The 20,900-nt window shown below is 51.8% G+C and overlaps 4 protein-coding genes across 21 annotated transcripts in view; 2 read left to right on the top strand and 2 right to left on the bottom strand.

Annotated features, from left to right (window-relative positions):
• The first annotated feature begins 210 nt into the window (after positions 1–210).
• HPDL (4-hydroxyphenylpyruvate dioxygenase like) lies at positions 211–2,079 on the top strand. Its single transcript, XM_007978969.3, has one exon. It carries the CDS (start codon positions 928–930, stop codon positions 2,071–2,073), a length of 1,146 nt encoding a protein of 381 aa, XP_007977160.2. The 5' UTR covers positions 211–927; the 3' UTR covers positions 2,074–2,079.
• A 1,270-nt stretch (positions 2,080–3,349) lies between these two features.
• Positions 3,350–15,661, bottom strand: MUTYH (mutY DNA glycosylase). 15 transcript variants are annotated; one of them, XM_073007355.1, is made up of 17 exons: positions 15,553–15,661; positions 10,220–10,340; positions 9,234–9,382; positions 9,106–9,145; positions 8,919–8,992; positions 8,740–8,781; positions 8,585–8,656; positions 8,396–8,509; positions 8,213–8,310; positions 7,988–8,132; positions 7,845–7,908; positions 7,480–7,671; positions 7,225–7,361; positions 6,987–7,139; positions 5,516–5,557; positions 4,199–4,322; positions 3,350–3,541 (listed from the first exon to the last, which is right to left on the bottom strand). In XM_073007355.1, exons 1-17 carry the CDS (start codon positions 15,586–15,588, stop codon positions 3,468–3,470), a joined length of 1,677 nt encoding a protein of 558 aa, XP_072863456.1. In that variant the 5' UTR covers positions 15,589–15,661; the 3' UTR covers positions 3,350–3,467. The 15 variants fall into 15 exon arrangements, with proteins under 15 accessions (XP_072863456.1, XP_072863457.1, XP_072863458.1 ...); XM_073007356.1 differs by lacking the exon at positions 15,553–15,661 and adding an exon at positions 15,310–15,425; XM_073007357.1 differs by lacking the exon at positions 15,553–15,661 and adding an exon at positions 13,887–14,016.
• On the top strand, positions 15,537–19,298 carry TOE1 (target of EGR1, exonuclease). Of its 2 annotated transcripts, XM_007978963.3 has the most exons (8): positions 15,538–15,638; positions 16,406–16,548; positions 16,634–16,674; positions 16,804–16,900; positions 17,281–17,439; positions 17,711–17,970; positions 18,171–18,330; positions 18,410–19,298. In XM_007978963.3, the coding sequence occupies exons 1-8, from the start codon at positions 15,587–15,589 to the stop codon at positions 19,025–19,027; spliced, it is 1,530 nt and encodes a 509-aa protein (XP_007977154.1). In that variant the 5' UTR covers positions 15,538–15,586; the 3' UTR covers positions 19,028–19,298. The 2 variants fall into 2 exon arrangements, with proteins under 2 accessions (XP_072863467.1, XP_007977154.1); XM_073007366.1 differs by lacking the exon at positions 16,406–16,548 and having other exon boundaries at positions 15,537–15,638.
• Positions 18,714–20,900, bottom strand: part of TESK2 (testis associated actin remodelling kinase 2) — a 150,433-nt gene continuing 148,246 nt past the window's right edge. For all 3 annotated transcript variants that reach the window (XM_007978965.3, XM_037998779.2, XM_073007354.1), the window contains one exon: positions 18,714–20,882. In XM_007978965.3, coding sequence (XP_007977156.1) covers positions 20,164–20,882 — 719 coding nt within the window. In that variant the 3' untranslated portion in view covers positions 18,714–20,163. The remainder of the gene's footprint in view (positions 20,883–20,900) is intronic.

Raw genomic sequence — 20,900 nt, 5'->3', positions numbered from 1 at the left:
TGAGCCCAGGAGTTTAAGACCAGCTTGGGCAATACAGCAAGACCTCATCTCTTAAAAAAAAAATAATAATTATATATATATATATTTTTTTTAAATTAGCTGGGTGAGGTGGTGTCCACCTGTGGTCCCAGCTATTTGTGCGCTGAGGCAGGAAAATCGCCTGAACCCAGGAGATGGAGGCTGCAGTGAGCTGTGATTGTGCCACTCCAGCCTGGGTGACAGAGTGAGACCCTGTCTCAAAACATATAAACCTGTGTGTGTGTGTGTGTGTGTGTGTGTGTGTTTATTCCAGGGAACATTAAGACTTAGAGGCAAACTCCAGAACTTAAAGACAAAAAATGAAAGTGCTAAGAAATTCCGTGCTTGTGGAGAGACAATTCCAACTCTTTCCCTGAACCCGGGCTGAGTCCCTTCGCTATGAGGTTGTGGGGATGAGTGGGAGCCCAGCGCCTGGCGCCGAATGAAGGCAGCCATTGTGAGTTCCTGGCCTGAGGAAGGGAGGCTCAGTGCCCAAGGATGTGACCCGGCGTGAGGCCCGGGGAAAGAACAGCGCAGCAACCCCGCAGTATCCTAGGCGACAGGGTGTGGGCGGGAGAGTGGGGAGTCAAAGGCGGAGTCACGGGCTCCGCCCTCTTTCTCCAGCTTGGCGCGAGCACAGGCTCCGCGTGGTTCTCACAACTAGCAGCTCGGCTCAGTGAGACCCTGTGCCCCAGAGGCTGCTCCTGGCTGGGGTGGCGCTGCAGGGGAACCGCGAGCTCTCAGGGGTCGGCGGTTGACTTCTTTCCGGAAGAAAGCGAGAAACTTGCTCTGCGGGGTGAACTGGACTCTCCAACTCCGGACGATCAGCCCAGGACTGAGAGTCCCGAAGTCCCCAACCACAAGTGAGCGGCCCCAGAAGGACAAGTCTAGGTCGCTGTCCAGAGCGCCATGGCCGCGCCCGCCCTTCGTTTGTGCCACATCGCCTTCCACGTGCCCGCGGGGCAGCCCCTCGCCCGGGACCTGCAGCACCTCTTCGGCTTCCAGCCCCTGGCTTCGCGGGAGGTGGACGGCTGGCGGCAGCTGGCCTTGCGCAGCGGCGACGCTGTCTTTTTGGTGAACGAGGGCCCAGGGTCTGGAGAGCCGCTGTATGGGCTGGACCCGCATCACGCCGTCCCCAGCGCCACGAACCTGTGCTTCGACGTGGCGGACGTCGGCGCTGCATCCCGGGAACTGGCAGCGCTGGGCTGCAGCGTGCCTGTCCCTCCCGTTCGCGTGCGGGACACGCAGGGTGCCGCCACTTACGCTGTGGTCAGCTCGCCCGCCGGCAACATCAGCCTGACCTTGCTGGAGCGCGCCGGCTACCGCGGACCCTTCCTGCCCGGCTTCAGGCCCGTGCCCTCTGCGCCTGGCCCTGGGTGGGTCAGCCGCGTGGACCACCTGACTTTGGCCTGCACCGCCGGCAGCTCCCCCACACTTTTGCGCTGGTTCCACAACTGCCTGGGCTTTTGCCACTTGCCGCTCAGCCCAGATGAGGATCCCGAGCTGGGCCTGGAAATAACAGCAGGGTTTGGGCTTGGGGGACTGAGGCTTACAGCCCTGCAGGCCCAGCCGGGCAGCATTGTCCCCACTCTCGTGCTGGCTGAGTCCCTGCCGGGGGCGACGACACGACAGGACCAGGTGGAGCAGTTCCTGGCCCAGCACAAGGGGCCAGGCCTGCAGCACGTGGGGCTGTATACCCCTAATATTGTGGAAGCCACTGAGCGGGTGGCAGCTGCTGGAGGCCAGTTCCTGGCTCCCCCTGGGGCATACTACCAGCAGCCAGGAAAGGAGAGGCAAATCCGAGCTGCAGGGCACGAGCCTCATCTGCTTGCTAGACAGGGGATCCTGCTAGATGGTGATGAAGGCAAGTTTCTGCTTCAGGTCTTCACCAAGTCCCTTTTCACTGAGGACACTTTCTTCCTGGAGCTGATTCAGAGGCAGGGGGCCACTGGCTTTGGTCAGGGCAACATCAGAGCTCTGTGGCAGTCTGTACAGGAGCAAGCTGCCAAGAGCCGGGAAGCCGAAGGATGCCCAGAGCTGAGTGCAGCCACCTGACCTGCAGCTCTGGGGAGACCAGCATAGAACTGAGGAACATCTGCAGGAGGCCCAACTAGTGAAAGACTTTGCCTCCAGGGGGCAGGTGTGACTTCCATCTCATCGCGCCTGCCAGAAGCTGTGTCTCTCACTGGGCTCCAAAGAGGTGGGATTTTTAAAAACTAAAACATTTCTTATATATAGTCTATAATAAATATGTAAGATACAAAAAACAATAAAAGAATTACACACTAGGAAACAGAACATAACCAATACTTTTGAGTCCTCCTTGTGTTCCACTGTGATTGTTTCCTCCCACCCACTCCACAAATCCTGTCATTATTAGCCCTTTGCTTTTCTGTCGTTTCACTCCGTATGTAACATAACCCTAAATAAATGATTTCATATTTGAAGTAGGAATTTTTTTGTTTGTTTGTTTGTTTGGTTTTTTGTTTTTTTTGAGACGGAGTCTCGCTCTGTCGCCCAGGCTGGAGCGCAGTGGCCGGATCTCAGCTCACTGCAAGCTCCGCCTCCCGGGTTTACGCCATTCTCCTGCCTCAGCCTCCCGAGTAGCTGGGACTACAGGCGCCCACCACCTTGCCCGGCTAGTTTTTTGTATTTTTTAGTAGAGACGGGGTTTCACCATGTTAGCCAGGATGGTCTCAATCTCCTGACCTCGTGATCCGCCCGTTTCGGCCTCCCAAAGTGCTGGGATTACAGGCTTGAGCCACCGCGCCCGGCCTGAAGTAGGAATTTAAAACAGAATAAATCTTCTCCTGTGCTTCCTCTCCCCCTAGGGAGCGACTGCAGGTGGGAAGGGGCTGGCTGGGAGTTGAGCCCAACTACCTTCTCCAGAGTGATGCCACTGCTCCAATCAGAGCTGACCTGAGACCTAGACAGAGGTTGTTGGGTGTCAGCCACTGGCAGGTGCTCCCTGTAGCTGCCTTGCCTTTCTCCTGGGGGATAGAGGACAGATCAGTCTGGACAGAACACCCACCCCCTGATCCCATCTGCCCAGGGCTGGCTGGCAGTTCAGCCAGAGGAAGTCAGGACCAAGCAGAATGTCACCACTTTTCTGGGTCCCTCCTTCAGATGTGAGGGGTAAGGGACTAGGGAGAGGGTGGAAGGCTCTCCAAAATAGCTATAAAAGGGCGGGCATGGTGGCTCATGCCTGTAATCCAAGCCCTTTGGGAGGCTGAAGTGGGAGAATCACATGAGGCCAGAATCACCTGAGTTCGAAACCAGCCTGAGCAACATAGCAAGACCCCCATCTCAAAAAAATACAACACAAAATAACTACAAAAATAAGCACTTTATTAACAACAGGATTCTCAGGGAATGGGGGCTTTCAGAAGTGTCACTGGGCTGCACTGTTGAGGTTGGATGCATCAGTGGAGATGTGAGGCCGAAAGAAATTATCCAGGACTTGCTGGCCCATGCAGGGCTTTTTCTGACTGCACGGAGAGGACACCTGGGACCTTTTGGAACCCTGTGAAAAAATGGAAGGCGGGAGGCCTTGTAGTTAGGGGAGGGGGAGCAGAGAATCCTCTCCTTGTTCTCCCTCCCTTTCCCTGACTCTACTGATCTAGCTCAGGCTTAGCCTGGAATGCTGTAGAGCTTTCATCCTGCCTCAAGTAACTGCCCCATCAATCAACCTCCCAAAAGGCTGCCTGAGGGAATCGAATTGTCCTAAAACTGTGAATCTGACTCTTCTCCACCTAAAATGGGTCAGCAGCCTAGGGCTCACACCCTGACTGACTCAGCAGACCCTGTTGACCTTTCCAGCTAAACCAACTGCTCACAGCTCCTTGAGCACTGCAGCCTGAACTGGGCCCCACCTTTGCTCACACTACTCTTGGGACTGGAAAGAACATCGCGATGGTTGATTCCCCTCCCAAACCTGAAGAAAATGATTCATTTCTAGGACCCAGATTGTTGTACCCAAGCGAGTTAGAGAAACGCTACACTTTGAGACGAATTTAAGAGTCCTGGCCAGGCGCGGTGGCTCACGCCTATAATCCCAGCACTTTGGGAGGCCAAGGCGGGCAGATCACGAGGTCAGGAGATTGAGACCATCCTGGCCAACACAGTGAAACCCTGTCTCTACTAAAAATACATAAATTTAGCCGGGCGTGGTGGCGGGCACCTGTAGTCCCAGCTATCGGGAGGCTGAGGCAGGAGAATGGCATGAACCCGGGAGGCAGAGCTTGCAGTGAGCCGAGATTGCGCCACTGACCTCCACACTCCAGCCTGGGCGACAGAGCGAGACCCTGTCTCAAAAAAAAAAAAGTCCTTTATTAGCCGGTGACCGAGAAATGGCTAACGCTCGAAATTCTCTCGGCCCCAGGAAGGCTCCATTTTCTTTATACTTCAGTTTAGGAAGGGGAGGGGGAGTTCAGCTGCAACAATTTTACAGAAGTAAAAACATGTAAAAAAGTTAAAAAGACAAATGGTTACGGAGAAACAAACAGTTTCCAGGTGCAGGGACTCTAAATCTTTCATAAGATGTTATATATGTGGGCTCTCTTGGACACAAACTCAAGGCTTTATGGTGTTATCTCTTGAGCAAAATCCTGGGAACTTCAAACATTGCTTGCTTCAGTACCTTATCAGTTAACTGGACTCTTTGATATGTTGAGAGTCTGCATACACAAGTTAACTCCTTGAGGAAGGGGGTGGGTGAAGAGTCCTTGAAACCTATTTCCAAGGCTTCATTTACAGAAGGAGCCAAATGGAGTTGTCTGGCTTTCTCAATGAAGGGAGAGCCTATTCATGTGGAAACAAGGCTAGGTGATTAAGGGAGAGTCTAAAACAAGGTTAGGTATTACAAGATTACCCGCTGCTCCCTCCAAACAGCCTTTCCTGATCCTTGTCTCCCAGATAGAACTGACAGCTCCCATGGATGGGTGTGGTGGCTCAACACCTGTAATCCCAGCACTTTGGGAGGCCAAGGCGGGCAGATCACTTGAGGTCAGGAGTTCGAGACCAGACTAGCCAACATGGTGAAACCCTGTTTCTACTAAAAATACAAAAATTAGTTGGGCGTGGTGGCAGGCACCTGTAATCCCAGCTACTTGGGAGACTGAGGCAGGAGAATCACTTTAATCTAGTTATCAGAGATTGCAGTGAGCCGAGATTGGGCCACTGCACTCCAGCTTGGGTGACAGGGCAAGACTGTCTCAAAACAAAACAAAACAAAACGAACTGATGGCTCCACAATTCATATCCCACAAAATCCAGTACATGCATTTCACACACCTGTGACACTGGAGAGTCCTCATCATTTTTTTCCTTTCCCTCTACCCTGCACCCCACAATGCAAGTTCTCCAGGTCAAGAACTATTCCTCTCTCCAGTGAAGCCTGGAGTGGAGAATGTTCACCCAAACATTCGCCAGTTAACTGACTAAAAACCCATGGCCTCAGGCCTGGGGAGACAGGTTGGGAGAGGCCTAGGAGACTTACCTTGCAGGTCCCTGGCTGTTGGCCCTGATACACACGGAAAACCTAGACAAGAAGACGGGGAGGTGAGGGCTGGCACTTTTTCCAAAAGAGATAAACCGGTGTTCTGCCCTTAACTTCATGTCCCAGTACTTTTGTTTAAAATATGTTTTTTTGGCCAGGCACGGTGGCTCACGCCTGTAATCCTAGCATTTTGGGAGGCCAAGGTGGGTGGATCACTTGAGGCCAGCAGTTCGAGACCAGCCTGGCCAACATGGTGAAACCCCATTTCTAAAAATACAAAACATCATGGCTGGGTGTGGTCACACCTGTAATCTAAGCATTCTGGGAGGCTAAGGCGGGTGGATCACTTGAGGTCAAGAGTTAGAGACCAGTCTGGCCAGCATAGTGAAACCTCATCTCTACTAAAAATACAAAAAAAAGTTAGCAGGGTGTGGTGGCTCAAGCTTATAATCCCAGCTAATCGGGAGGCTGAAGCAGTAGAATAACTTGAACTTGGGAACCAGAGTTTGCAGTGAGCTGAGATCATACCACTGCACTCCAGCCTTGGTGACAGAGGGAGACAGCGTCTCTCCCCACTAAAAATAAAAATAATACAAATAATACAAATTAAAAAATAAAAAATCAGCCAGGAATGGTGGCACACGCCTGTAATTCCAGTTACTTGGAAGGCTGAGGCAGAATCACTTGAACCTGGGAGGCAGAGGTTGCAATGATCCAAGATCATGCCATTGCACTCCAGCCTGGGCAACAGAGTGAGACTCCGTCTCAAAGAAAAAAGAAAAAAAAAAAAAGCGATTTTTTTGGCCAGGTACAGTGGCTCATGCCTGTAATCCCAGCACTCTGGGAGGCCGATGCGGGTGGATCACTTAAGGCCAGGGGTTTGAGACCAGCCTAGCCAACATGGTGAAATCCCCATCTCTACAAAAAATATAAAACTTAGCTGGGCATGGTGGTACACGTCTGTAATCCCAGCTATTCGGGAGGTTGAGGCACGAGAATCACTTGAACCCAGGAGGCAAAGGTTGCAGTGAGCCAAGATCGCACCACTGTACTCCAGCTTGGGTGACAGGGACTCCATCTCAAAAAACAAATAATAATAATAGCTGGGCACAGTGGCTCACACCTGTAATCCCAGCACTTTGGGAGGCTGAGGCAGGCAGATCGCCTGAGGTTGGGAGTTGGAGATGAGCCTGGCCAGCATGATGAAACCCCGTCTCTACTAAAAATAGAAACAATAGCTAGGCGTGGTGGCGGGCACCTGTAATCCAAGCTACTCAGGAAGCTGAGGCAGGAGAATCGCTTGAACCCAGGAGGCAGAGGCTGCAGTCAGTCCAGATAGCGCCATTGCACTCCAGCCTGGGCAATAGAGCGAGACTCCATCTCAAAAAAAAAAATGCTTTTTTTCCTGTTTACATGCTTGTGTTCATGTAGGAAACACAAGGAAGTACAACAAAGACAACAAAGGTAGTGCCTTTTTCATGGCGGTGGAAACAGCTGCGGTGTGAAATTCCTCCTGGGTCAGCCAGCGAGCGCCTGCTGGTACGGTGGTCACTGGGGTCTGCCCTTCCAAGGCCAGACCATATACTTGATATGTCAGCTTGATGTGAGAGAAGGTGTGGACAACCTGGAGGAAGGGCCAAGAGGTTCAAATAGGCCTGTGGATATAGCCTCAAAAGCCACCACCCTTGGCCGTTCCACTGCTCACTTACCTCCCCAAGGTGCCGGAGGCGCGTGGCTGGGAGGGGCCCAGCCCAACGCTGTAGTTCCCGAAGCAGGGCCTTGCGCTGGAGCTGCTCTGAGGGCTCCCAGGTAACGGACGGGAATTCCCACAGTCCTGCCAGCAGACCTGAGAGGGAGGGCAGCCAGGCAGGGGTCAGGCCTCAGCTGCCGATTCCCTCCATTCTCCCTTGTTACTCACGCCACTGCCTTCCACGCCCAGTATCCCACGCCCAGTATCCAGGTACCTGAGTTGGGCCTCTGCACCAGCAGAATGTGGGCACCCCCAAGGGCCCCAGGCTGTTCCAGAACACAGGTAGCAGAGCTCTCCTCCCTGGGAGGCTTGCGGCTGGCCTTTCTGGGGAAGTTGACCACTCCCAGGGTCTGGTCCCAGGGCTCTGAAGCAGGCAGGCACAACTGGCACTGTCCAGTGTTGACAGCTGGGAATGGAGATCCCCAAACCCTACTCAGGCCGAGAGGGCTTTAGGGGCCAATCTAGAGAGCAGGCTTTGGCCAGGTTCTGCAGAATCTTACTCAGGTTAGAGGAAGAACTGGAGTGGGGCTTCTGACTGGGCCAGGAAGGGCTGGGGTGGGGGCTAGGTTTGGTGCTCACCACACTCCTCCACATCAGGATTGCCCGACACGCTCCGTGAGGCTAAGAGCTGTTCCCGCTCCACCTGAGAGGCACAGGGTTGGGTATCATAGGGCAGAGTCACCCCTTAGGACTTCTCAGTGCCCCTTCCCCAGTAGGCTTACTCTCTGGCGTGCCCGGCACAGGCTCTGCACAGGGCACTGGCCGCACAGTGGGCGCTGTGGGGTACACACTGTGGCCCCTAGCTCCATGGCTGCTTGGTTGAAATCTCCTGGCCGGGCTGGGTCCACCAGTTGCTGGGCTAGACCCCTAAAAGAAGGGAACACTGCTGTGAGCCAGAGCTCCTTTGGAGACACCCCTGAAGCACCCTTGTTACCCCAACATCCTACCAGAGCCGCTGGGAAACAAGGGTGCTGCTGGGATCAGCACCAATGGCTCGGACACGGCACAGCACCCGTGCTACATTGCCATCCACCACACCGGTTGCCTGGCACAGAGGAGCCGAAGAGTTAGCCTGGGCTGGGAGGAAGAAGGCTGGGCATGCACAAAGTGGGGGTGGGCTGTGGAATCACCTGGCCAAAGGCGATAGAGGCGATGGCCCCAGCTGTGTAGCGCCCCACACCGGGCAGGAGCTGCTGCAGGGTCTCTGCTGTACGTGGCATGTGGCCCCCTAGCTCCTCTACCACCTGATTGGAGTGCAAGACTTAAGATTATGAGACACCCAAGACTCCTGGGTTCCTACCCTCCTGCCATCCCCTTACCTTCCGAGCTCCCTCCTGCAGCCGCCGGCCACGAGAATAGTACCCCAGGCCAGCCCAGAGCTGATTCACCTCCTGTGGGTAGGATCAGAGGTCAGAGAGATCACTCGTCAGTCCCTCTATCGTTCCCATTTCCCCTACCCTAGGGTGGCTCTCACCTCCAGGGAAGCACTGGCCAGGTCCTGCAGTGTAGGCCACTTCTATAGCAACAGGCAGGCAGAAAGAGACAAGGTCAAGGGTGAGGGTGGTAGAGGAAACCTTCTCTACACCCACCCCAAAGTAAAGGCTCTCATCTGGGGTCTGACCCATGACCCTTCCCTTCCTCCCCTGGAGTCACCTGCATCCATCCGGTATAGTAGCTGATCACAGTGGCAACCTGGGTCTGCTGCAGCATGACCTCTGAGACCCACACTAGGGGAAAGGGGTTGGCATAAGGACACTGCTGACCTGCCCTACCTGGCCCGCAGCCCCCAGACCCAAGGGCCTCGAGGCAAAGTGGCCCTGCTCTCAGGAGAGGTACTGACCAGCATATGCCCGCCTGTCCGGGTCCACCTCATCTTCTGCCTGTCAATGCAACCCCAGATGAGGAGTTAGGGTGGAGGGGGCTGGGTGCCTGCCTCCCACCCACTGTCCCTGCTCCTCGCCTGCCTACCCGTCTTCTCCATGGTAAGTCCCGCTTCTCTTGGTCGTACCAGCTTAGTAGGCTCCTTCGGAAGGCTGTGACTTCAGCTACGTCTCTGAATAGATGGTATGGGGAGACAGAGGCCTGCAATACCACCTCTTCCGGCTGCCTGGCCAGGCCTGTTGGGGCCCCAGGACACTTAGGAATCATCCCTGCATAGGCTGGGCACCAGGGTCTTGGGACACAGCAGTCTGTAGCAGTATGCTCCCAGTTAGGGCTTCCCCCAACAAACCCCTTTAAGCTTTGGAGCTGGAGTCAGACCAGAGTTATGTAATTGTGTGTAGCTGTGGCTAAGTTTCTGGCCTTAATTTCTCAGGGTGGTACTGCTGGCTTCTTTGTCTCTGAGCCATAATGAAAACCTAATAGTTTTAGCCAGCTATAATATATACTGGTGCAGGACCTTCCTATTTACAAAACACTTTCAGGTTCATGAACTCATTTGGTCCCATGAAAGCCACATGAGGGAGGAAATGCTGAACTACTGCTCCATTTTACTGGTAAGAAAACAGCCATCCAGAGCAAGTATCCTAATGTCACACAGCAATATAGTCAGAATTACACCCTTAGTGAGTCTCTTTTTTTTTTTTGAGACAGAGTCTGGCTCTGTTGCCCAGGCTGAAGTGCAGTGGCACTATCTCGACTCAGTGCAACCTCTGCCTTGCAGGTTCAAGCGATCCTCCCTCCTCAGCCTCCCGAGTAGCTGGGACTACAGACGCTCACCACCATGCGAGCATAGTGAGGGGGTTTCGCCATGTTACCCAGGCTGGTCTCAAACTCCTGGGCTCAAGGGATCCACCCGTCTCGGCCTCCCAAAGGGCTGGGATTACAGGTGTGAGCCATGGTATCTGGCCCTTGGTAAGTCTCTTAATGTCTTGATACTTATCACAATCCCTTCCCAGACTGAATCTGCCCCCTTTCATGGCCAGTGAGCCTTGGGCCACAACCAAGTTCCTTACCATCACAGGCAGAAGGCTTGGCCTGACTGTTGCTCTTAGCATGCTTCTGCCTCCCTTCCTGGCTGGCTGCCTGCCTCCTGTGACCCCTTCCCACGGCTGCTCGTGGCTTCCTCATGATGGCCTGAAACAAAAAGACCCAGCCAAAGCAGTCACAATGAGGCAGAATCTTGAGGCCTTCCAAGGGTGATAGCCATCTCCGTCTGATCCACCATTCACATAGGGTCCAGCTTTTCTTAAGCACTCTCAAGATGCTCATGAGTTGACTCTTGGCTGGCTGCAGCACTGAGATACAACTAGTATAGCTGAGCAAGTGGCCTCAAGGGGGCCAGCGTTATAGCCCTGGAGACATGCAAAAACAGAGGCCAGGGCTGGGATGGGTCAAGGACCAAAACCTCCTGTTTGGGAGCATTTGTGTATCCCTGATGCTTACTGTGATTGTGTGTTTAGGTGTTTAGGGGTTGTTTAGGTATGTCTGGGAAAATGGGGGTAGGAGGTTTCTCTGCCTCTTAGAGATGTAGCATGGTTACACTGAAACAGCCTTTAGTAGTGACCTAGTCCAAAACCTTCATTTTATCCAGGAAGAAACCAGGGATCAGAGGGACAAAAGATCTGTCTGAGAACAGATGGCAAATCAGTGGGAGAATAAGAGATTAGCTATTTTTATTCCTAATCTTTTCCTGATCTAGTAAACCATAGGTGGCTGACCATCAACAATGAGAAAATGTGCCTGGTTGATTTTCACTGCTCCCGGACTGTTATAATGGCTGCCTTTTCTCTAACAGCTAAAATTAGCTGATACTTTGTAAGTGCCGACTCTATGTCAGACCCCATGGAGAGCTTTACCGGATCTCTCAATCTCCTGGTGACTCCATGAGGTATGTACTAGTATCACCTCCATCTTACTTATAAGGAAATTGAAGTTTACGGAGATTAAGCAACTTGTTCTTTCAAATCCACAACCAGCATTCTTACACTGTGATAAAATACAGTCCCTGCTAAGCTTCTGTATCAAACTCTCCCCCAAAAACTTTGACTTTACCACCTCATTTTCATCAAAAGAGCTTGCCTCCTCCTTCAGAAAAAAAAAAAAACAACTTCAAATCTACTTCCATTTGCACTGTCCTACCCTCCTCCTCTTCAGGGTCCTGCTCCTCCAATCCCATCTAACTGCTGGAACTCAGAAACCAATACCCCAGGCCGGGCGCAGTGGCTCACACCTGTAATCTCAACACTGCGGGAGGCTAAGGCAGGCGAAGGCAGGCAGATCACTTGAGGTCAGGAGTTTGAGACCAGCCTGGCCAACGTGGTGAAACCCCATCTCTACTAAAAATCCAAAAAAATTAGCTGGACGTGCTCGCTTGAACGCAGGAGGCAGAGCTTGCAGTGAGCTGAGATCATGCCACTGCACAGCCTGGGCGACAGAGACAGAGCAAGACTCTGTCTCAAAAAAAAAAAAAAAAAAAAGGAAACCAATACCCCAAAATATGGCACTCTGACATGCTGAATTCAAGAAGCCTCAAGGTCTCTCTGCTCCTTCCACCCCACAGACTCTCCCAAAGCCAGGACAAAGTTGTTCCTCTGGAACTCTTTATCTGCCTACAGTCCAAACCCACTAAAAAGAATACTTGTGTTTTTCTTCCCCCCTCACTAAGACTAACATGTAACCATACCTGAACAAACCCTTTCACAAGGTGTTGTGTACCTCAGGATCATTCAAATTCCAAAGAGAACTATTAACAATTCCATTCTCTGTCCCCATTCCAGTCTCCCTAGTAACCCTTTATTGCCCTTCAACAGAATTTCCTTCTGGCCAAAGTTCAGTTTATTTAAAAACAAATAGAGTTGGACATGCTGGCTCAGGCCTGTAATCCCAGCACTTTGGGAGGCCAAGGCAGAATTGCTTGAGCCCAGGAATTCGAGATTAGGCTTGCAACATAGCAAGTCTCTACAAAAAGAGAAAAACAGAATTTCTCTTCTACCCCTCCCATAATCTGTTTTGCCAGATGGTATATAAACTTACGATCTCTGTAGGGGGATGGGTAATCACTTTGTGGTTCTCCCAGTGTGCATGTTAATAAATTTGTATGCCTTTTCTCCAGTTAACCTGCTATTTGTGAGCTGATTTTTCAGCAGATCTTCAGAGGGCAAAGTGAAAGATTTTCTCCTTGACTCGTACACAATCAAGTTCCACCCTCCTTCCCTTCACAGCCAAACTTCCTTCACCAAACCTGCTTACTTCCACATTCATTCTACAATCCATTCTCCAAAGAGCAAAGGAACCTTTTCCAGATCATGTCACTTCCTTCCTTATAACCTTCAATGGCTTCTCATTCTTTTTTTGGGGAGGGCGGGGGATAGGGTCTCACTCCGTCACCCAGGCTGGAGTGCAGTGGCTCACTGCAACCTCTGCTTCCTCAGCTCAAGCAATCCTCCCACCCCAATACCCAACCCCAACTCCAAGTAGCTGGGACCACAGGCGCACACCACCACCACACTCACCTAATTTTTGTATTTTTGTTAGACAGGGTTTCACCATGTTGCCCTGGCTAGTCTCAACCTACAGAGCTCAAGCAATCAAACCGCCTCAGCCTCCCAAACTGCTGGGATTACAGGCATGAACTACGGCACCGTGTGGCACCCCATTATATTCTTTTATTTTCTTTCTTTTCTCCCCTGCTCTTTCCTTCCTTCCTGTTTTCCTTTTTCCTTCTTTTTTAAATACTCTAGGCCTTTACTACGGGTCATTAAATTCTTGAGCAAGCTGGTTGTGGTGGCTCAACACTGTAATCCCACTACTCTGGAGGCTGAAGTGAAGAACAGCTTGAACCCAGAAGGTCGAGGCTGCAGTGAGCTATGATTGTGCCACTGCACTCCATCCTGGGTTCAGCAAGACCATGTCTCTTAAAGAAAAAAAAAGATTGAGCAAATATTTATGGAGCCCCTAATAGATGCCAAGCAGTTTTAGGCACCTGGCATACTTCAGTAAATAAAACATCAAAAGTTCCTGCCCTCAGGGAGCTTATATTCTAATGGGGACAGAAAAGGAGTAATGAACATAAGTAAATTCCATAACATGTTAGGTGATAAATATTAGCATAAAAAGCAAAAATTAGAGCAAGTGGGGGAAAAAAAGAGTGCCAAGGTGGGGTTTAATGTTGCAATTTTAAAGACTGTGGTCAAGGTAGACCCAAAGCATTCTAAGTGAGTGCAAAGGCCCCAAGGAGGGTGCCTGGTATGTCTGTGGTAAACAGGCCAATGTGGTTAGAATGGAATGAGATGGGGCTGAGTGGTAGGTCAGAGAAGTAAACCAGATGAGGTGGGGAGGAAAGGGTCACAAAGTCCCTTATAGGCCATTGGAGTGATTTGGCTGCCACACCCTTGCTCTTAGAATAGAAGGCAGTCCTTTTACTATGGCCTTGTGGGTCCAATAATCCGGGCACCATCCGCCTCATCCCCTTTCACTGTGCTCTAGCCAAGGTTGATTGAATTTAGTTGCTTAAACACCTCAAACGTGTCTGTACATCTTGGGGCCTCACACAATCCATTTCCTGTTTGGATTCTTTTATGCTTTACCTAACATCTAATCATTTTTCAAGTCTTGACTGAAATGTCCAGATCAGGTCCCCTCATCTTATCCTATCATGTATTTCTGCCTTGTAGCTCTTACCCCAAAGTAATTTCACATGACTTTGATTCTTTCCATCAGTGTGTACTTCCTGAATTTGACTGTAAAAAAACGACTTGAGTGCGAGGACTGATTTTCTTCTGTTGACTGGTGTGTGTCCAAAGTCAGTGCCAGGTAAACTGTACACAATAAATGCTTGTTAAATGAATTAATGGGATGGGGGATAGTCAAAAGAGTTTCCCTTTTTTAGGATAGGAGAAATTCAAACAGTTTTATTTTGTTGTTTTTTTTATAGACAGTGTGTCCCTCACTCTGCTGCTCTGCCACCCAGGCTGGAATGCAATGGGGAGATCATGACTCACTGCAGCCTCGATTTCCTGGGCTCAAGCCATCCTCTCGCCTCAGCCTCCCAGGTAGCTTGGGACTACAGGTGCGCACCACCATGCCCAACTAATTTTTAATATTTTTTTGTAGAGGCAAGGTTTCACTATGTTGCCCAGGCTGGTCTTGAACTCCTGGGGTCAAGTGATCCTCCCACCTCGGCCTCCTAAAGTGATTACAAGCATAAGCCTCTGCGCCAGGCCCAAGCAGTTCTGAATAATGATGAAATGGGCTGAGCTGAGAGAAGCTGAAGATGAACTATAAACAAAGAGTAACAAAGGAGCATTGGAAGGCACAGGTGGATGGGAATCGGAGTGTTTAGGGAGGTACTAGTCTCCAATAGGAACCTCTTTTTTTTTTTTGAAACGGAGTTTCGCTCTTGTTGCCCAGGCTAGAGTGCAAAATGGCGCGATCTCGGCTCACCGCAATCTCCGCCTCCCAGGTTCAAGAGACTCTCCTGCCTCAGCCTCCTTAGTGGGATTACAGGCGCCCGCACCATACCCAGTTAATTTTGTTTGTACTTTTAGTAGAGATGGAGTTTCACTATGTTGGCCAGGCTGGTCTTGAACTGACCTCAGGTAATTCGCCCGCCTCGGCCTCCCACAGTGCTAAGATTACAGGTGTGAGCCACTGCGCCCGGCCTAGAAATCTCTTTCAAGCTCAATCACCCTCTAGGTCGACTATACGGCCTAGCTGCTTGTCAATTTATCCCTTCCTCGCCAGCCTTAATTCAAGTTCACATTATCACTTGATTGGATTATTTCAAAAGCTTCCCTACCAGTCGGTCGCCCTACACCCTCCTCAGCCTCCTCCGACGGCTTACTCCCCGCCTCTTTCACTTTCTGGAGAGCACTGCGCTCCCCATCCTCTCTGGGAATTTACCGATGCCCAGAACACCCTTCTTTCCCCCACACGACCCTCTCCTAGCCTAACTCCTGGGCGTGCTTTAAGCTCAGCTCAGGCAGCGTCACCTTCTCTGGAAAGCCCAAACCCAGTCATCCCCCCACCCCCGGCCCACGCTGATGAAGAGAGCAGTACACCCAACCCCCGCGTTCCCGCAGCGAGTGCGGGAAAGAAAATTTACCTCCAGCGCGCTCTAGCCCGCCCAGCTTTCCGGCGCACTTCAGGGGGCGTGGCTCGGGCCCATCCCGGCGGCGAGGCGGCAGCACCGGCCAATAGGCAATTAGCGCGCGCCGGGCTGCCTTCCCCGCGCCGGACCCGGGAGGTCTGAACGGAAGTCCGACCCTTCGGCGACCCGACGGCTAGACCCCGCGCCATCCCCGACTGCCTGAACCGCTCCAGGAGACGGAGCGCAAGTCCAGCTTACCCACAGACGACTCAGGCGGGAGACGAGCGGTGTCATGGCCGCCTACAGTGACGATGGCGCAGCTTCAGCTCCCGCAGCTTCCGACGGTGAGCGGCTTCCCAGGGGTAGCCTTCAAAGCCTCTGCGCTCTGGGAGAGGGCAAGGCCTCGGGCTCATAGTTTTAGAGACTCTTCAAGCTTCAGAGAACTGCTCCTTCCGCCTGAACTAGCCACGAGGAGACTACAAGTCCCATTGTACACCGCGGCTCGGGCTGCGAAAGCCTGGAGCATTGGGAGCATGGGGCTGATGGAGGCATGGCGGGAGATGTAGTCTGGAGCTCATAACGGTTACTAATAATAGTTGTGATTCAGTTCAGTGGGGTGGATTGAGCATTGTGGTCCAAAGGAAGGTAGGACGTATTGGCAGCTCTGGTGTGGGGCACTATCAGGCTCTGGGACTTACTGGGAACTGTTGCTTATGGCGCTGGGGCACCATGAGAACAGTAGTGTGGATCCTGTGGGATATTAAGGGAGCTGAGATCCTCAAGCCCTGCAAAATGTTTCCTTCAGGACACGGGAAAAAAGAATCTCAAAGGTCATCTAATCCAACTTTCTCCTCTATATATTGTGACAGCGAGGTGGGAAGTAATTTACCCAGACTCATACAAGCCACGGGAAGACCCAGGCTTCCTCCCCAAATTCAGGGCACTCTCCACTCCAAGGCCTGTGTGTAGAACACGTGGGATACAAAGGCTTGTGGGAAAAGCTGCCAATGGAAACTACCCCCCTCACCACCATCACCGTGGCCTAGCTTGCTGACTGTTCCCCTGGGCTCTTTCCTTAAGCATGAACATCCATCACCCTCTTAACCCCCAGGTGGTGTCAGCAAAAGCACAACATCTGGGGAGGAGCTAGTAGTCCGGGTTCCCGTAGTGGATGTGCAAAGCAACAACTTCAAAGAGATGTGGCCATCCCTCCTGCTAGCCATAAAGACAGCTAATTTCGTGGCTGTGGACACGGTGAGAGTTGGAAAACAAAGAGGGCAGGTGGTTGTGAAGGGGCTGGTGCTAGAGGCCTGTCAACCCTCCCTTTACCTCCCCACAGGAGCTGAGTGGGCTTGGGGACAGGAAGAGTTTGCTGAACCAGTAAGTATAAGCCCTGTTCTCTTTAGTGCCAGCCCTCAACTGTGGAGGGGGGCGGTCACAGACCTGGGTGGTTTGGGTCCTTCATAAGGCTAACTCCCAGCCACAGCAACCCCCAAACCCAACCCCAAGGTGCATCGAGGAACGTTACAAGGCTGTGTGTCATGCTGCCAGGACCCGTTCTATCCTCTCCCTGGGCCTCGCCTGCTTCAAGCGACAGCCAGACAAGGTATGAGCTGATCTCACCCCAATCCTAGGTCTGGCTGTGGGGAGGAGGGTAGAGAGATTCTGGGGAACATCAGATATGAAGCTTTTTTCTCCCAAATCTGTTTTTTTTTTTCTAACTTGATAGATTTTTTTTTTTTTCCCAATAGGTTTATGGGGAACAGGTGGTGTTTGGTTAAATGAATAAGTTCTTTAGTGGTGATTTCTGGGATTTTGGTGCACCCATCACCCAAACAGTGCACACTGTGCCCAATGTGTAGTCTTTTATCCCTCAACTGCCTCCACCCTTTCCCCGCCGAGTCCATTGTATCATTCTTAAGCTTTTACATCCTCCTAACTTGGCTCTCCCAAATCTTGATATAGCAGACTTTCTCTTTCTCCCAGGGTGAACATTCCTATCTGGCTCAGGTGTTCAATCTCACTCTGCTGTGCATGGAGGAGTATGTCATAGAACCAAAGTCTGTGCAGTTCCTGATACAGCATGGCTTCAACTTCAACCAGCAGTATGCCCAAGGCATCCCCTACCATAAAGGCAATGACAAGGTAGGCCTCCAGACTCCCTAGCCTTGAGTCTGCCCTTCTGTGACTTTATTTCTTCCTACCCTAGGTTGGATGCCTGGGGAGAACCTGCTTCTTAGGGAGTATGGGGAATCACTAGTGACAGGGCTTGGGAAACAAGACTGCTAGGAGGGTAGGTAGCATTGGGTAGAGAGAGAGAGCGCGTTCCAAGTGGGCAAGCCTGGGATAAGTGCCCAGTAGAAGAGGCTCCCTGGGGGACTCTGTCCTCCTCATTGACCCCTTTACTTTCACCTAGGGTGATGAGAGCCAGAGCCAGTCAGTACGGACCCTATTCCTGGAGCTAATCCGAGCCCGCCGGCCCCTGGTGCTACACAATGGCCTTATAGACTTGGTGTTCCTATACCAGAACTTCTACGCACATCTCCCTGAGAGTCTGGGAACCTTCACTGCTGACCTGTGTGAGATGTTCCCAGCAGGCATTTATGACACCAAATATGCTGCTGAATTTCATGCCCGCTTCGTGGCCTCCTACTTAGAATATGCCTTCCGGAAATGGTGAGGAAATGGTTGAGGGAAAGGGGTGGGGCCTGATAATGAGTTTATTTCATTCACTTAAGATATTTATTGAGCTCCTACCATGTGCCCAGACAGTGTTTTAGGTGCTGAGGATTCAGCAGTGAACAAAACAGACCAAAAAACCCTGCTCTTATGGAGCTTATATGCTAGTGGACCATTACCCTCTTGCGCTGTTGCAGTGAACGGGAAAATGGGAAGCAGCGGGCAGCTGGCAGCCCACACCTTACCCTGGAGTTCTGCAACTATCCTTCCAGCATGAGGGACCATATTGATTACCGTTGCTGCCTGCCCCCAGCAACCCACCGTCCTCATCCCACCAGCATCTGTGACAACTTCTCGGTGAGAGCACCCACCTATTTCTTGGGAGGGGAGGTTCTGATGCCTGGAGCCTCTTTCTAAGCCTCTTTCCCACCCCTAGGCTTATGGCTGGTGCCCCTTGGGACCACAGTGTTCTCAGTCCCACGATATTGACCTTATCATTGACACTGATGAGGCTGCAGCAGAGGACAAGCGGCGACGGCGACGACGTAGGGAAAAACGGAAGAGGGCTTTGTTGAACCTACCGGGGACACAGACCTCTGGGGAAGCTAAGGATGGTCCTCCCAAGAAGCAGGTCTGTGGGGATAGCCTCAAGGCTGAAGAAACCAAGGAGGTGGCTGAGAATGAAACTAGAAATCTGCCTCACTCCAACCAAGGCAACAAAAATGACTTAGAGATGGGGGTTACGGCAGCAAGGCCTGAAATAGCTGATACAGCTACCTCAGAAGTGCCAGGGAGCCAAGCCAGTTCTAACCCAGTACCTGGGGATGGATTGCACCGGGCTGGTTTTGATGCCTTTATGACAGGTTATGTGATGGCCTATGTGGAAGTAAGCCAGGGACCCCAGCCCAGCAGCTCTGGACCCTGGCTCCCTGAATGCCACAATAAGGTATATTTGAGTGGCAAAGCTGTACCCCTCACAGTGGCCAAGAGCCAGTTCTCCCGTTCCTCCAAAGCCCACAATCAGAAGATGAAGCTCGCTTGGGGCAGCAGCTGATGCAACTTCCACCTAGCACTCAGGTGGAACAGAGGTATTTTGGGTCTTTCTAGCCTGTAAATGTCATACTCAACTACTACTGAGTTTAGGGGAGGGGGAGTGTCCTGACAGACATATCACTGCATTGCCCTGGACCTCCTCCTTTATCTCAGTGTCTGAGGTACAAGTAAGAAGGCTGACCAGCACCTGTAACACCGACTTTATTTTTAAGTCTGAAAATGTCTTGGGAAAGTTTTACAAAAAAAATCAACAGAAGCAAGTTATGAAAATATTTGACCAGCTTCATCTTTGGTTATTTCTTATTGCAGCTCTGTAAGGACAGACTGTTCCCAAAGTTCCAGCCATGGCAGGAAGGGAAGAAAATCAGTCCATGTATAAACCATTTAATCAACTGAATGTATCACATGTTGACAAATACATAGAAGCAGGCCCTAGGGCCTACAAAACCAGCCCCACTCCCAACCACAAGGTTGAAAGTCTTATGGGGCAGAACATTAAGACTCCTTTATAAATATGAAAATAGATTAATCAACGGGAAAAAGGTCTTTGAATAGGTTAGCTAAGAGCCATGACCACAACACTGCCTTGCTCTCCCCTTGCATAGAAACGTAGTGACGTGGTCTGACCATGCAGTAAGTGCAAACAGCAATTACTCAAGTGTCTTAGAATACTGGCAAGAAGCACCCCAATCTTCAGGTCTGGGAAACAGCCATGCCCGTTATGCCCTCTTAGCTCCATGTTCCACTCAGTAGCTTACATGCCCCAAGAAAGGGCAAGAGACAGACCTGGGGTGGGGAAAGAACTGGGGTAATAGCTGCCTGCCAGCTCAGCCTAGAACTAGACATCCTCTGGTCCTGTCTGGGGAAGTGCACTGGAGGGGGTCCAGTGGGAGGCAGACCTCTTTGCCGGATTTCAAAGGCTTGGTATCAGCTGTTGGCCCTAACTAGGAAGGCCTCTCACTCCTGCCTCCCCTATCATACACAGCCAATGGGCACCGGGAGCCCAGAAGTTGAGCCTGGGTTGGCCTAGCCTGCCTACTCTGTAGGCTCCAGGGAAGAATCAAGGCTGTGCACCTAGGGGGCCATATGGTTTCAGCTGAAGGTCCATCCCCAAGGTGAGGCAGGGACTAACCCCCCTCACCCATCCTGCTTTCCCTGGGTTTGCAGGCCTATGCCTGAGGTGGAAAAGGTGACTGGACTTGAGCCTGCTGGCCTTTCTTCTACCTCCATCTCCTCAGAAGCACCCACAGGGCATGGACTGGTCCCCTGGGGCCTGGACCCAAAACCGTTTTCTTCCTGGAGACTGGAGCAGTCCATAGCCTCATGGGCTTGAGCAGCTGGTAGGGCAGATGCCCGGAATGGTGGGATCTCTTTAACTCTGTACTTGAGACTACTTAGGCGTGGTGGGGGCCCATCAGATAGCGATTCTTCCCGGCCCACAAATGGACAAGCCTCCTGATGTAAGAACTCAGGCGAACCAGGCAAGGAACGCCACCGGCGAATAGGTGGGGCCAGGGGCTCCTGCCAGTCAGCCAGGGGCATAGTTCCAGGCCCTGGTGCATCCAGGTCAAATACCAGAGAGATGACAGACTTGCTGGGCAGGTCAAAAAACTTGATCTTGCCCCCCTTGAGGTCCTGGCGAGCACTAAAAGGGTTGACTTTGGGGGTGCGGGCAGCACCATCTCGTGGCTGGTAGTATGGGTCCAAGACGCTCACTGTACGTGAAGGCTTACGGGAAAAGATGTCTGACTGGCTTCGAGACAGCCAGATGGTACGTCTTGGGCATGGTGACTTGTGGGGGATCTTGTCATCCAGTGAGCTTAGTCGCTTCACCCCAGGTGCTTTCTCCAAGAGTCCTGAAGAATAATTAAGTC

Source organism: Chlorocebus sabaeus, chromosome 20, assembly GCF_047675955.1.
Source record: "Chlorocebus sabaeus isolate Y175 chromosome 20, mChlSab1.0.hap1, whole genome shotgun sequence".
Taxonomy (NCBI): Eukaryota; Metazoa; Chordata; class Mammalia; order Primates; family Cercopithecidae; genus Chlorocebus; species Chlorocebus sabaeus.
This window is presented reverse-complemented; position numbering and strand designations above follow the sequence as displayed.

Bases quoted from the DNA above. Each gene is read 5' to 3' on its own strand.
- HPDL (XM_007978969.3), top strand. From the start codon at position 928: ATGGCCGCGCCCGCCCTTCGTTTGTGCCACATCGCCTTCCACGTGCCC.
- TOE1 (XM_007978963.3), top strand. From the start codon at position 15,587: ATGGCCGCCTACAGTGACGATGGCGCAGCTTCAGCTCCCGCAGCTTCC. The intron at 15,639-16,405 runs GTGAGCGGCTTC...CTTAACCCCCAG, and splicing joins AGCTCCCGCAGCTTCCGACG to GTGGTGTCAGCAAAAGCACA. The intron at 18,331-18,409 runs GTGAGAGCACCC...TCCCACCCCTAG, and splicing joins GCATCTGTGACAACTTCTCG to GCTTATGGCTGGTGCCCCTT.
- MUTYH (XM_073007355.1), bottom strand. From the start codon at position 15,588: ATGACACCGCTCGTCTCCCGCCTGAGTCGTCTGTGG. The intron at 8,657-8,739 runs GTGAGAGCCACC...TCCTACCCACAG, and splicing joins TGGCCAGTGCTTCCCTGGAG to GAGGTGAATCAGCTCTGGGC. The intron at 8,133-8,212 runs GTAGGATGTTGG...CCCTTCTTTTAG, and splicing joins CTTGTTTCCCAGCGGCTCTG to GGGTCTAGCCCAGCAACTGG.